Source organism: Panthera pardus, unplaced genomic scaffold (assembly GCF_024362965.1).
Source record: "Panthera pardus isolate Hobbes unplaced genomic scaffold, ASM2436296v1 HiC_scaffold_11, whole genome shotgun sequence".
NCBI classification, from domain to species: domain Eukaryota; kingdom Metazoa; phylum Chordata; class Mammalia; order Carnivora; family Felidae; genus Panthera; species Panthera pardus.
Window position 1 is genome coordinate 2,600,879 of NW_026526666.1, and position 14,102 is coordinate 2,614,980.

At 49.2% G+C, this 14,102-nt stretch overlaps 2 protein-coding genes across 7 annotated transcripts; both read left to right on the forward strand.

Annotated features, from left to right (window-relative positions):
* The first annotated feature begins 355 nt into the window (after positions 1-355).
* On the forward strand, positions 356-8,170 carry MTMR11 (myotubularin related protein 11). Of its 5 annotated transcripts, none has more exons than XM_053890146.1 (17): positions 356-630; positions 990-1,080; positions 1,498-1,619; positions 1,843-1,903; positions 2,061-2,203; positions 2,673-2,751; positions 2,883-3,018; positions 3,268-3,355; positions 3,512-3,600; positions 3,686-3,810; positions 4,202-4,268; positions 4,516-4,586; positions 5,133-5,299; positions 5,598-5,771; positions 6,023-6,205; positions 6,704-6,997; positions 7,465-8,170. In XM_053890146.1, exons 1-17 carry the CDS (start codon positions 565-567, stop codon positions 7,609-7,611), a joined length of 2,103 nt encoding a protein of 700 aa, XP_053746121.1. In that variant the 5' UTR covers positions 356-564; the 3' UTR covers positions 7,612-8,170. The 5 variants fall into 5 exon arrangements, with proteins under 5 accessions (XP_053746121.1, XP_019288518.2, XP_053746114.1 ...); XM_019432973.2 differs by lacking the exon at positions 356-630 and having other exon boundaries at positions 713-1,080; positions 7,465-7,650; positions 7,922-8,170; XM_053890139.1 differs by lacking the exon at positions 356-630 and having other exon boundaries at positions 713-1,080.
* A 986-nt stretch (positions 8,171-9,156) lies between these two features.
* On the forward strand, positions 9,157-13,762 carry SF3B4 (splicing factor 3b subunit 4). Of its 2 annotated transcripts, none has more exons than XM_019432977.2 (6): positions 9,157-9,278; positions 9,752-9,880; positions 10,358-10,900; positions 11,232-11,438; positions 13,072-13,245; positions 13,455-13,762. In XM_019432977.2, the coding sequence occupies exons 1-6, from the start codon at positions 9,245-9,247 to the stop codon at positions 13,640-13,642; spliced, it is 1,275 nt and encodes a 424-aa protein (XP_019288522.1). In that variant the 5' UTR covers positions 9,157-9,244; the 3' UTR covers positions 13,643-13,762. The 2 variants fall into 2 exon arrangements, with proteins under 2 accessions (XP_019288522.1, XP_019288524.1); XM_019432979.2 differs by having other exon boundaries at positions 11,232-11,420.
* Positions 13,763-14,102: the final 340 nt, after the last annotated feature.

Consider the following 14,102-nt stretch of genomic DNA (forward strand, 5'->3'; position numbering starts at 1 on the left):
ATTTCCTACTACTTTTGCCAGGTGTGAGGCAGTAAAGAGGCCCGAACTGCTTTTGCATTCCTCCCACCTCTCCACACCCTTTAAGAAGACAAAAAAATTAAGCCCAAATTATCCCAGGTTAATATTCAGCGTTACTGCTCCCCTCAAATAGTTTCCAATGCTCGTGAACAGAAAGCATAAGATCTGGGACTGGGGTAACGAATCTGGGCATTTTTTTCCCCAGTCACCCAGTTTTTCCTCACCTTTTCCAGGCTCCTCCACTTTCTCTCTACTTTTCCAAAATTGTGTGTATTCCCCTTTAAGGGGCTGGGCATCTCTCCCGCCCTCTCCAGAGTCAACTGAAGTTTCCGTGGAGCCTCCTCTGGCTGGGTTGGACACACCTTTCAAGAGACCCCTAATCGAGCTCCAAGCACCACAACTGCTCCTTACCCTAGTGCTGTCTCCCTGCCCCTCTCCCTCACCTACCTCTTCTCAACTACAAGATTCAGCCTCTCCCCCAAAGGGCTTGAGCATCCTAAAGGTTTCCCACCCTTCACGGCTCCGTCCCCGGATGGAGCCAGAGAAATGTGGTGGGGGGGCCGGGGCCAGAGTTTCAACATCGCCCCCCAGAAGGAGGAGCCAGAGATGGGGGTAAGGAGAGGAAACTTGGGCTTGGGAGGGAAGGGGACCGTGGGCAGGAGGGGGTGAATGAGGAGGATTGGGAGATAAAAGGGGGTAAGAAAAAGATCTAGAGGAGGATGGTGTGGTCCCCTATCAACTTCGGTTGATGGAACTTGGTCTGTCTTTTTCACAGTCTCAAGTTCATTGTCTCATTACCCATTAACCAGCCCCTCCCTTTACTGTCTGCCAACTGGGTCCTAAACTTCCCGGCAGCCACTGATCTCAGTTTCCCCTGAGAGCCTGAGTGTAGGCCTCCAATGGTGGCTGCTGAGGTAATCCCAGGTCCCAGAATTGGAGAGGCCTGGGGATTAACCCTACACCCTTTGCAGCACTCTGGACCAAAGTGTGTCCAGAGGACTGGGATGCTGGAGCCCAGGAGTCAGCAGCTTGACGGTCACGTGGCCTCTGGATGCCTCCCAGGTAGTAGCTTCCCTTTCAATACTTCCAACCTGCAAAGACTCTTCCAAATTCCATCCTGCTCAAATCTTGCTTCAAACTTCACCAAAGATACCTCTGTATTCTTCTACCCACTCAAAGTGCTTCTGCCTCAGGCTGGCTCTCTTCCCTGTCCAGAGCTGACTGGGAACATGGACCTTGATGGTCCCTGTTTTCTGGACTCTGTTACTCTTTTTCTCATTTACTTATCCAATAAGTATTTGAGTGCCTACTATGTACAAAAGAATACAAATGATCCCCTCCTAAGCTTTCTTTCTAGTGGGGTTAGGGGAGGATCTTAATCTTCCCTCTTTGGATCCTCCTGTCTCAGAAGACTCGGTGTATACCAGTGTGGGCGACACTGGGAATAGTCATAACCTAGCTTTCCTTCTTCCCCTGTAGGGGAGCAGATCCTAGCATGGGCCCCAGGGGTGAGGAAGGGGCTGGAACCTGAATTGCCTGGAACTCTGATCTGCACCAACTTGAGGGTCACCTTCCAGCCCTGTGGATGGCAGCGGAGTCAGGTGAGATGGACAGGGCAATGGAAAGGACAGTTAGTGAGAAATGGACTGGGGGGTCTAGAAGGATTTAGACAAGTGAGACAGGGAGAATTATGCTTAAGGGCTGTCTTTTGAATGTATCAGGGATGGTCAGTTGGGATTATCTCTTGGGAGGTTGGGGGTTGCCGGGGTAGGATAATGAGCAAGATTTCAGGTGTCTTCGGCATCAGTCGTGTGCTTCCTCTAGGAGACTCCCCTGAGCAGCGAATATGATTTTGCCCTGGTCAACATTGGGCGATTAGAGGCTGGTAAGTGGGTGGTGGGGTGTTTGTGAAGGGGCTCACTGGGGGCTCACCCTTTCTCAATTCTCCGAGGGCAACAGGGATGGAGTGGGATGGGCCGGAAGACTTCCTTGTAGAGGGACTCTGACCAATGGCTACACTGCTTTCTAACTCTTGACTTCAGTGAGTGGCCTGTCCAGAGTCCAGCTCCTCCGTCCAGGGTCCCCACTTAAATTTATCCCTGAGGAGATTCTCATTCATGGCCGAGATTTCCGGCTGCTCAGAGTTGCTTTTGAGGCTGGAGGACTAGAGCCTCAAGCCTTTCAGGTAAGAGACCTTCAACCCAAAGACTCCTCTTCAGAGCCTTGGGGATCCTTTCCCTGGTATTCCCACTACTGCCCTATCTTTTACAACCCCTCTCATCATTCTGTCTGCTTCTCTCCTCAAGGAGAGGCTAAAAGCACAAGAGTAAGGGGCCTGAATTCTAGCCCTGGGGTTGCCAATTATCAGGAGTGTGACAGTGGGCAAGTTTCTTCCTTTGAAAAACAGGGAGGGCTGGATGAGACTGTTCCTGAGATTCTTCCCAGAATTCACATCCTGTGGTTCCATGATTCTGGATGTGTTCTCCTGAACCCAGGCCCCATGACCTGTGGAAGCTCCCTTCCTCAGCGACTGTCTTTGCTATTGTCCTGTGTCTCTACTGGTGGCAAAGACAGTTGAACAAACATGGGCCCCACTTCATCCTCTACACTTCTTCAGTCTGAGCCAGAAGGCTGTGATGTCCTTTCCTCCACAGGTGACCATGGCCATTGTCCAAGCCAGAGCTCAGAACAGTCAAGTTCAACAGTATGCAGGGATACCCCTGAGCAAGGCTGGTGAGTGAGGGTGCTTTAGGGTAGGGGAAAGGTAAAGAATCTGAGAAAGCAGAGGCTGGCTGTAGACAAAAGAGCTGAGAAGCTCTCTCTGGTTCCTCTTCCTTTTTTTCTGTGCCTCACTCCTGTCCTAGGCCAGAATACAGGGTCCAGAAAACCACCTGTTCCCCTCTTGGAGACATCAGAAGACTGGGAGGCTGAGCGGAAAAAGCAGGGGGCCAGGGGCTGGAGGGTCAGCACCATCAATGAGAGGTTCGACATAGCCACCAGGTGATACCCAAGTCCACCCCAACCCCTGCTGCCCTCCCAATCTTCCCACAGTTCTTAGATCCTCTAAAGCTAGGACTTCCCACAAATTCCAGCCTCTAAGGACATCCACAAAGCTTTCCCCCTTACCACCTAGATCTCCAAACTTGAGGTTCCTGGGAATAATGCCCTCCTAAGCAACTTCCTGATAATGACAGGTTGCATTATAACGAGGTCACTGAGCTAAGCTGTGACACACTCTCAATTTCACAGCCTCCCCCGTTACTTCTGGGTCCCTAAGCGAACCCTGGACAGTGAAGTCAGGAGAGCCTTTGGCCACTTCCATCAGGGCCGTGGACCGGTCAGTATAAGCACCAGGGTGATGGTTTGGGATTAGATGATTATGGGGGAGGGAGGGGTCAGGGAGGGTCATTGTTGAGGGAGGTCAGTGTGGGGGCAGGACAGGGTGGGGCTAGGAGTTTCTCCCATGGTGATCCTAACCTCCCACCATCTGAAGCGTCTGTCCTGGCATCACCCTGGGGGCAGTGATCTTCTCCGCTGTGGTGGCTTCTATACAGCCAGCGACCCTAACAAGGAGGATATCAGGTGAGGGAAGGTTTGATGAGTAGAATCAAGGGTTGGAGGTTCAGGGCAGATTCGTTCCCTTACGTTGTGACTCCCTCCCTTCCAGAGCAGTGGAGTCGATGCTTCAGGCTGGGCATTCAGACGTTGTCCTGGTGGACACCGTGGATGAGCTGCCTAGTCTCGCAGATGTCCAACTTGCCCACTTGAGGCTGAGGGCCCTCTGCCTGCCTGGTGAGACAACCTCTGGGCCCTACCTCCATCCCAGGTCTGCTGACCCTAACCTGGTTTTTCCCCTTTTGCCTGTTACAGAAGAGTAACCAACCCTGCAGCCCAATCCTTCGTTTTCTATTCCACTCTCATCTCCCACAGACTCAGATTTCCTGTCTTCCTGACCTCAAAGTATCCTCTCTCTTTTTTGTAACAGCTTTATTGGCTGACATATAATTTACATACCATAAAACCCACCCTTCGCCCATCTTAAGTGTTTGGTTAATTTTATTACATTTACAAGGTTGTACAACTATGTATGATTCATTTTAGTAGCCTCAGGAGAAGATCCTGAATCATGAATCCTGAGTTCTCCCAATCTCTTTGTCCTTCTGACCCCTCTACTCTCTCTCAGATTCACCTGCAGCTGAGGAGAAATGGCTCTCAGCCCTGGAAGGAACACGATGGTTGGATTATGTCAGGTACTGTCTCATGTTCTAGCTATGTTTTATAATTCAACCCTCCCCAACCTTCTGTTAACTTGAACTCCTAAATGGCCTTCCATTAACTCTTCTCTTTGGTTTCCCAAGAAGACTCTTTTTTTCTGCTGCTCCTTAGAAGGAGGAAGGGGCGGAATTTTGGAGTCTGCGTCTATTCCATCCCATGACCCATCACTCCCTTCCTCCAGGCTTATCATTCTTCTCTCCTTTTTCTCCTCTGCCCCACTAGGTCTTGTCTTCGAAAGGCCAGTGACATCTCAGTCCTAGTGACATCCAGGGTTCGCTCTGTAGTACTACAAGGTGAGTTTCTTGGGTTAACCTACTCCATTCCTTCCTTTTTCCTTTACTCACCCAACTGGGAGGGAGACCTAGAAGTTTTCCTTGTCCTCTTCTAGTGCTAGGACCTTATCCTGTTACTAGGAACTACCCATGGGCCCTAAATCATTCTTCAGTGCTACCTGTGCCTCACAGTAGTAGTCCTACTACTAGCTCTAGTGCTGCTACAGTTTGTGGTCCCTAACAGTAGGGTTATTCACCTTCTGTTCTCGTGCTTCCATCAGTGGATGGTGACCGGGGTTGGGGTGGGAAGAACAATGGAGAAGCTGGTTTGAGATTTGTGATTCTACCTCCTGCACGTGAAGCTGGGTATTTCAATCCAGGTGGAGTCTATGGACTGAATCATTCAAGGTCTTTATTTTCTCTTCTATTTGCCCTCTCAATCCTACCTACCAAAACTTTAACCCTCTGTACCTCTCTCTTCTTCTTGCCACGTTTCCTTTCCTCATTTTCTTCTGCCCTAGTTTCGTGGCCCCTCTTCTTTGTCCCTTCTCCCTCTTTATCACCCAGAGCGCGGTGATCGTGATTTCAATGGCCTCCTCTCTTCACTCGTCCAGCTGCTTTCAGTCCCTGAAGCCCGAACACTGCTTGGCTTCCAATCACTAGTGCAGCGAGAGTGGGTGGCAGCTGGACACCCCTTCCTGACCCGACTTGGGGTAACTGGAGCCAGTGAAGAGGTGAGATCATGTTGGGAGAGTAGTGGGGGGAGGTATTACCAAAGATGTAAGGGGATGAGAAAACTATATAGTATAATCCACTGGAGGTGAAATCAGGTTAGAAGGTTCCTGAGATTAGGCTAAGCTTGAAGGGAGACCTAGATGAATGAAGCACCACAACTCCCTACTACCCTCAATCGGATTTCCATTCCCTGATCTTAGTGGCCCTGTTGTCTGTGTCTCTCGTCCCTCGTCATTGTCATCCTCCTCTTTTAGGTGCCCACAATCCCTCCTAACCTCTTAATTTCCTCCTTCTCAGGCTCCAGTGTTTCTCCTCTTCCTTGATTGTGTCTGGCAGCTCCTCCAGCAGTTTCCAGCTGAGTTTGAATTCTCAGAGTTTTTCCTTCTTGCTCTTCATGACAGTGCCAGGGTTCCTGACACCCTCACATTCCTGAGAGATACTCCCTGGGAGCGTGGAAAACAGGGTGGACAGGTCAGTGAGTTCCAGTTTTGATTTGTCTTTTCTTTTCCTTGAGAAGTACCCTCTGAAGTTTAGTCTTAATTTATGGAAAGTGAGGTCTGTGGATGGGAAAGGGGGAGGTTGGTGCCCATTCTCACGACTGGACTTTCACCCTACATCTGATTCCCAGAGGAAGAGGTGAGCGTCTCATGATTTCTATACAGACTTGGGAAAAGGATTCTTTTATTTGTTTTACCATCCTTTTTCTTGTTTTCTCTGTCCAGTTCAACTCCTATACACAAATCTATAACCCAGGGTACTGCCAACCCCCTGCTGGGAATTCTGTTAACTCGCAGCTATCTGTCTGGGACTGGGATTTACGCTACAACAGTGAACAGATACTACAATTCCATAATCCTGGCTATGACCCAGAACACTGCCCAGATTCCTGGCTTCCTAGACAGCAGGTGAGATGTCTACACTTCCTAAATTCCTTTGCCTTTCTCACAGGCTCATCCTTTTAGACAAGGAGAAGTAGAAAGACACAGTTCCCATGAACTCATGTCTGAGTTCCCCAGGGAAAGCTGCCCCACACTTCCTCTGTAGCTGTCACATGTTTTGCTCTTCATGACAGTGCCAGGGTTCCTGACACCCTCACATTCCTGATTAGGCAGAAATCCTAGAATAGCACAGAGGGCAGCCTTCTTGTCCTCATCTTTATTAGTTTTTGTCTCTTACATACATTTTACAAGTTTCCCTAAAATTGACTTTCATGAGACCTGAGGCCTAGTTTGAAGTTTGAAGCCTAATGAGGAGAGAAGATAGAGTTCTCAGGGGGAGGCCTGTAGTTCAATCACTAATGCAGTGTGAGTAGGTGGCAGTTAGACATTCCTTCCTGACCCATTTTGGGGAAAGTGGGGTCATCTAGTTTCTAGGTTGCCAGTTGATTTCTCTTTTCCTTTTAGCCAAGCTTCATGGTTCCTGGACCCCCCAGTTCTGTGTGGCTCTTCTCCAGAGGGGCCCTGACTCCCCTCAATCAGCTCTGTCCTTGGCGGGACAATCCTTCCCTGCTGGCAGTCTCTTCTCGTTGGCTCCCTCGAGCAGCTATCTCCTCTGAAAGCCTGGCTGATCAGGAGTGGGGGCTCCCCTCACATTGGGGGGCTTGCCCTTTACCCCCGGGGTTGCTGCTGCCTGGATATCTGGGACCCCAGATCAGGCTGTGGAGACGCTGCTACTTGAGGGGAAGGCCTGAGGTCCAGGTGAGGAGGGAAGACAGGGATTGGGAGTGGGAGAATGGAATTGACTACTAAACCAGATGTTTCAGGAGAAAGCAAATGTTTCTAGGAGTGGAAAAGCAAGGGCCTGGGGAGATCGAGAAGTGAAGTACCATTCCTATTGGACTCCAAGTGGATAGGTTTGGGAGAGTGTATGTGGTGGGGATGCAGATGGTTGTTGCTCAGATCAAGTAGAACCTAAGGCATAGCTGGAGGGGGAAGAGAGAATTAAAGATGCCAGCGGTGATGGTAACTAGACTTGTCATGGGGATCACTTGGTAATGTATAAAAATGCCAAATCACTAGAATATGCACCTGAAACTAATAGGATGTTGTAGTTAATTATACTTAAAAAAAAAAAAAAATGATGCCAGTAGTGGACAGAGATCTCAGAAACAGGGAGCTAGAGCTACAATAATATTCCTCTCTGCCTCTCTTTACCCCCTCCCCAGAAAGGCCTCTCAGCTCCCACAATCTCTGGCCTCCAGGATGAGCTATCCCATCTTCAGGAGCTTTTAAGGAAATGGACACCAAGAATATCTCCTGAGGATCATTCCAAGAAAAGAGACCCAAATACCATTCTCTCCCAATCCCGCTGAAATTACTGTCTTTTTTTTTTAACCGACTGAGCGACCCAGGTGCCCCTTAATTACTGTCTTTTTTATGGGCATGGCAGAGGGTGGTCCAGAGTGAGGGAGGGTTCTAACCTTCTGATTCTTCTTATCTGGTCTTGCTGGCTCAGCTTTTGACACTCCAGCACTCAACAAGCTCACTGACCTTTCTGTTGCAAGTGTGTGGTGCTAACCTTCTCCAACTCTTGCCCTGTCCTGTTTGGTTCAAGATAGGTTTCTTGTGGTTTGAGGAATTAAGAAAAAAAAGCAATCTAGAACATGATTACCTTTTTTCCAGGGCAATTTTATCCCTTTGGATATCCAGCTGTTAAATTGTGAGAGATGATGTCCATCAGTCTTAACACCATGGCCTACAGACCTCATTCTCACCTCCTCTTGCTGCTTCCTTAATTCCAATTTGTTTCTTCCCTTTGGTTTTCTATGGGCACGCAGTGGGTATGGGAGACGCACTGTCTCTTCCAATTGTGTATTTTATACACTGACATTTCTATTTAAGGAGTTCATTAAAGCACAGTATTTATACACATTGCTGACATTATCTCTTGCGTCTGAATAAAAGATCCTAGGTAAGGGGTGACTGTGTGGCTCCCTAGTCAATAAAGCATGTGACTCTTGGTTGTGCTCAAGTCATGAGCTCCTGGCTCTTGAGTGTGAGGTCTACAGCTGGCTCTGGGCTGACAGCACAGAGCCTGCTTGGGATTCTCGGTCTCCCTCTCTTTCAAAAACAAATAAACATTAAAAAGACCCTAGGTAGGAAAGGGGTGGGTGCGAACCGGGAGAGGATGGCACCCATCATACTGTCCTTAAGGAAGTAAGGGGATAGGGCAGGTCAAGTCCACATGCAATTGGGAGAAGGGTTCCCTTCGAAGGAGCAGACAGGCCAAAAGCACACCAAGACGTTGTTGCCGGGCCCAGGGTGTTCTGAAGGTAGAAAGTGAGGCCTCTGGGCTTCAATGTCAACTACTCCTCAGCTTTGGCCACTCTCCATTTCGGAGCCCCAGGTTCCCGTCAGGAGCCTTCACCCCCACCCACACGCAATAGGACTAGGTGAGCTAGACGTTCCGCTTCTTTCCCATGAAGGAAACCCAAACACCTCAAGCCCAGGCTGGGGCTGAGGCCACCGCTGTCCGAGGGTTGTGGGCCGGGGTGGGAGCTGCCTCCGCGTCTAAAGGCAGCAGAATCCCTCGGGGGGGGGGGGGGGGCGGGGGGGGAAGGACACCCTCCTCTGGGGAACAAAGAAGGCTCGTTTGGCAACAAAATATAAAAAAGTAAAGTTTTGTGCTTTCAGCTTTTGAATTTCCATTTTTGGGAGCAGTGTGATCCTTTAGCGTCCAGTACTGCCTTCAGAGGGTCTGAGCATTTGCATCCCGCCTCCCTCGCTTTCACCGCTCGCGTGAGCACTTCCTCGCAGGGCCATTGATGGGAGGCGGCCCACCGAATCGCGGGAAGTCTCCGCCGTTCCTAAGATGGCCGCGGCCGCTTCCGGCTCCTCCCCCGCCGCGGCCCTGCCCACTGCCCTCACGTCCGCGTTCGCCCCGGAAGTGGAAGTAGAGTTCAGAAGGCGGGACCGCTGCCTGGAGACGGCGGGAGCTCTTTCGCCATGGCGGCCGGTCCGATCTCCGAGCGGAACCAGGGTGATTGGAGGGGATGAACCCGGAATAGGCCCACGAGGGCTGGCAGGCATCGACTAGGGCCAGCAGTGTCTTCGCCTGGGCAGGAGATCGGACCTCCCCTGGAGGGCGCGAGACCGGCCCCCGTGCCTGCCGGAGGGAGGGTGGCCGAGTGTAGGCTGAGGCCTGTAGGGGTGGTGCTGTCTGTGCCCAATCCCTTCTCCCTTCCCATTCGAAAAAAAACCCCAAAAAACAAAAAAACCCCACAAAAAAACAAAAGCCAAACCAAAAACAAAACAATTCACCAAAATAATTTGTAGCAGAACCTTTAGATTTCGGAAGGCTCTTTAGTTCCTGGAAAGGGAGGTGTAAGAGTTTAACCGAATTTTCTTTTTTTCTTTTTGCTCCTATACTCCATCTCCACTCCCAATTCCTCCGCCTGTCATCTCCTTCCTGTCATTCTTTCATCCTTGGCCTAACCTGCTTCCATCCTCTAGATGCCACTGTCTACGTGGGAGGCCTGGACGAGAAGGTTAGCGAACCACTGCTGTGGGAGCTATTTCTCCAGGCAGGGCCAGTAGTCAACACCCACATGCCAAAGGATAGAGTCACAGGTCAGCACCAAGGTGAGTACATGACAAGAGGTGAGTTTATGTATTGAGGGGACAAACTGCTGGTGGAGGGCTCCAGCAGTATTTATTTATAGATGTTTTGGAATGAATTCTCCGCAGATTCTTTTTTTTTTTTTTTTTTTTTTTTTTTTTTTTCATTTTGAGAGAGTGCAAGCCAGCGTGAACAGGGGAGGGGCAGAAAGAGAAGGAGAGTCCTAAGCAGGCTCCACACTGTCAGCACAGAGCCCAGTGTGGGGCTTAAACTCATGAACCTGAGATCATGACCTAAGCCAAAATCAAGAGTTGGATGCTTAACCGACTGAGCCACCAGGAGTCCCTGCAGATTCTTTTAAGCATAGCCCATAGCTTGTTTCTGGAACCATTCATTCCCAATGGAAACAAAGTCGTTATTTCTTGTGGTTTGGAAGGTGAATGAGTTATACCCCATTTTGAATCACTTAAGTTGTTAATCTCCACTCTTTTACTTCCCAGGGTATGGCTTTGTGGAATTCTTGAGTGAGGAAGATGCTGACTATGCCATTAAGATCATGAACATGATCAAACTCTATGGGAAACCAATACGGGTGAACAAAGCTTCAGCTCACAACAAGAACCTGGATGTGGGGGCCAACATTTTCATTGGCAACCTGGACCCAGAGATTGATGAGAAGCTGCTTTATGATACTTTCAGCGCCTTTGGGGTCATCTTACAAACCCCCAAAATTATGCGGGACCCTGACACAGGCAACTCCAAAGGTTATGCCTTTATTAATTTTGCTTCATTTGATGCTTCGGATGCAGCTATCGAGGCCATGAATGGGCAGTATCTCTGTAACCGCCCTATCACTGTGTCCTATGCCTTCAAGAAGGACTCCAAGGGCGAGCGCCATGGCTCTGCAGCTGAAAGACTTCTGGCAGCCCAGAACCCCCTCTCCCAGGCCGACCGCCCTCATCAGCTGTTTGCAGACGCACCTCCTCCTCCTTCTGCCCCCAATCCTGTGGTGTCATCACTGGGGTCTGGGCTTCCTCCACCAGGTAATGCTTTTATTCAAAATACTTTTGTCTTGTGTTTGGGGTATGGTGGTGGTGGAGCAGGAGGAAGGACAAAGGACCTGATGAAGGGGGATGTGGAGTCAGTAGGTGAAGAAAGAGGGATTGAGGGGTGATAGTCGTGGTGGGGAAGAAGGCTGTTGAGTTTCTCCAGGAGGTTGAAGTTGTTGTTCAGACTTGTCTAGTATTGCTTCTGACTTTGAAGAGCTGGGAGGAGGGGAAACAGCTTTTCCTGCCTGAAGAGGCCAGACGGAACAGGCTCTACAGACATTCTCTTCTCTCCCTGTCATTAACTTTTCTTCCATTTCCTCTATAGGCATGCCTCCTCCTGGGTCCTTCCCACCCCCAGTGCCGCCTCCTGGAGCCCTTCCACCCGGGATACCCCCAGCCATGCCCCCGCCGCCTATGCCTCCTGGGGCTGGAGGACATGGCCCACCATCAGCGGGAACCCCAGGGGCTGGACATCCTGGACATGGACACTCACATCCTCACCCATTCCCACCAGGTGGGATGCCCCATCCAGGTGGGTATTCTTTGCTGGGAAAGGGAGGGATGGCCTTGGCAGAGGAGCTTTACTGCCACTTATGCTCCTGTCCTTGTCCCTCAACAGTGATAATAATAGCCCCAGAGCTCAACTTTTCTTCAGTTTTTCATATAAAACACAAAATACTGTTCTCTGTTTACTTTAACAACTATCATCCTGTTTCCTTTTTCTGATGTAAGTTTTTCCAGAGAGTATAACTGTACTTGATTTTTTTTTCCTTTCACTTAAAAAAAAATTTTTTTTAACGTTTTATTTATTTTTGAGAGAGAGAGAGACAGAGTACAAGCGGGGGGGAGGGGGGGGGGGCGAGAGAGAGAGAGAGGGAGACACAGAATCTGAAGCAGGCTCCAGGCTCCAAGCTGTCAGCACAGAGCCCGACGTGGGGCTCAAACTCACAAACAGTGAGATCATGACCTGGGCGCAAGTCGGATGCTTAACTGACTGAGCCACCCAGGCGCCCTTCCCTTTAACTTACTTCATTTTTCTTCTTTGATTTCTACCCTAAAGCAGTGACCTAATTGCCAAATCTAGGGGACGCTTCCATTCCTTATCTGGTTTGCCCTTTGGTATACTTGAAATTGGGCATGTTGTCCTGTTTGAAAATCTTGTCTGTTGGTTTTATTGGATTCTTCATCTGTCTCTGACTCCTCAGTCTCAGTCACCTTAATAGGCTTCTTTTTCTCCCCACGTAGCTAGGTTTTTATATTCGGTTCTCTTCTCCACATGGCTCCATTACTTGTACACTGATGCCTCCTAGATAAGTGTCTCTGGTCTGTGACCCTTAATCTTGCTGTGTGATGGACCTCTCCACTTTTCTACCTCTGTCTTCAAACCTGTTCTTCTTCTAGTATTCTTTGTTTTCAAATGCTTAATTGAGAAATCTGAGAGCCATTTTAAACCATTTCCTGTCACCCCACTCTAGATACCAAGTCTTATTAATATCTCTGGCATTGGCCCCACTGCCAGTGCCATGCTTTGCCTCCAGTTTCTCTATCTTTGATCCACTTGCATAGAGTAATTCTAAAACACAGATGTTCACATACCCTTGCTCAAAATTCTTCTGTTGCTCCTTTTTATCTACAGAGTGAAACTCAAACTTATCACCGTGGCATTCTAGGCTTTTTGTGATCTGGTGCCTGTTCATTACTCCCATGACTACATGCTGCTGCTCTGCATTTCTCTGAGTTACTGGTTTTCCCCAAACATACTGTGCTGTTTGATGGCTCTGTGATTGGCGCATGCTGATGTCCTGCCTGGGATGCTCTAGTCTACTTTGTTGTCCACTTGAAAAATTCTTACTTACTCTTTAGAATTAGATCTTTGCTCAGACAGTGTCTCTGCTACCTTCCCAAATCCTGTCGTCCCTCTGTTCGTTACATACTTCTGCAGCACCGTGATACTGTGAAAGTCGTGGAAGGAGCAAGGTGGGTGGGTTGGTAGTTGATTTGTTTGTAACCTTAGAATGGGGTTGAGGATAAGGGCACTTTGTACCAGCCCTATTTTCCATACTCTTCTTTTCCTGACATCATGTCTTTCTCTATTTTGTTCTCTTTTTTTTGCTTTTTGTATGCCTTTTGTCTCCTTTCTCTTTGTGTCTGTTTTTTCCTCATAGGGATGTCTCAGATGCAGCTGGCCCACCATGGCCCTCACGGCTTAGGACACCCCCATGCCGGGCCCCCAGGCTCTGGGGGGCAGCCGCCACCCCGACCACCCCCTGGAATGCCTCATCCTGGACCTCCTCCAATGGGCATGCCCCCTCGAGGGCCTCCGTTTGGATCTCCCATGGGTGAGTAGGATTCAGCCACCCCCCCCCATCCTCAAATGTCATACTCTTGCAGCTTCTTTTGTCACGCTCCTGTCCCCTGCCCTTTCTTTTATTTACATTTCTGCTCATGGTGTCCCTGCCAGTCTTCTCTGTACATTCTCCCAACATCAACTAGTACCTGTTTCCCAACTGTTACTGAAGTCAGTCAACTTTTCTTTTTTTGTGTGCAGGTCACCCAGGTCCTATGCCTCCACATGGGATGCGTGGGCCTCCTCCACTGATGCCTCCTCACGGGTACACTGGGCCTCCACGACCCCCACCCTACGGCTACCAGCGGGGCCCCCTGCCTCCACCCAGACCCACCCCCCGGCCTCCAGTGCCCCCCCGTGGCCCACTTCGAGGCCCTCTTCCTCAGTAATTTCTCATTCTCTTGCCTCCTGTTCTATCTTCCCAATATTTTTTCAAATCCTTGGACCAATCTGAGTTGCTGTAGCTCCTTAGGGCTAAGGCACTAATCCCTCTCAGGCCTTTTTTTTTTTTTTTTAAGTGTAATTCTTTTCACAGGAGGTTTTTTTTTTTTTTTATGTTGGTCCTAAGTGTTTTACAAATGCACAGAGAAAATAAAATTAAACTCCTTGTTTATTCTTTGTGCTCTTTTCCTCGGCAAAATAACTTCTCTGTTTTCTCTAAGAAGAGACATCAGTATATTGGGAAAAGAATGGTAAGGTAGGAGGGAGCATGCTTATTCTATGTTTTAAGGCTTACATTTAGCTTATAAGCTGGAAACCCTAAGTACCCGTGACATAGGGTTTTTGTGAATATGAAGCGAGAACAGAGGTGAAGTTCCTGGAGATAATGCTGGCAAAAACAGGAAGGAA

Coding starts and splice junctions, on each gene's coding strand:
- MTMR11 (XM_053890139.1), top strand. CDS start 918: ATGGTGGCTGCTGAGGTAATCCCAGGTCCCAGAATTGGAGAGGCCTGG. Junction 1,081..1,497: donor GGCCTCTGGATGCCTCCCAG/GTAGTAGCTTCC, acceptor CTTCCCCTGTAG/GGGAGCAGATCCTAGCATGG. Junction 1,620..1,842: donor GTGGATGGCAGCGGAGTCAG/GTGAGATGGACA, acceptor TGCTTCCTCTAG/GAGACTCCCCTGAGCAGCGA.
- SF3B4 (XM_019432977.2), top strand. CDS start 9,245: ATGGCGGCCGGTCCGATCTCCGAGCGGAACCAGG. Junction 9,881..10,357: donor AGTCACAGGTCAGCACCAAG/GTGAGTACATGA, acceptor TTTACTTCCCAG/GGTATGGCTTTGTGGAATTC. Junction 11,439..13,071: donor AGGTGGGATGCCCCATCCAG/GTGGGTATTCTT, acceptor TTTTCCTCATAG/GGATGTCTCAGATGCAGCTG.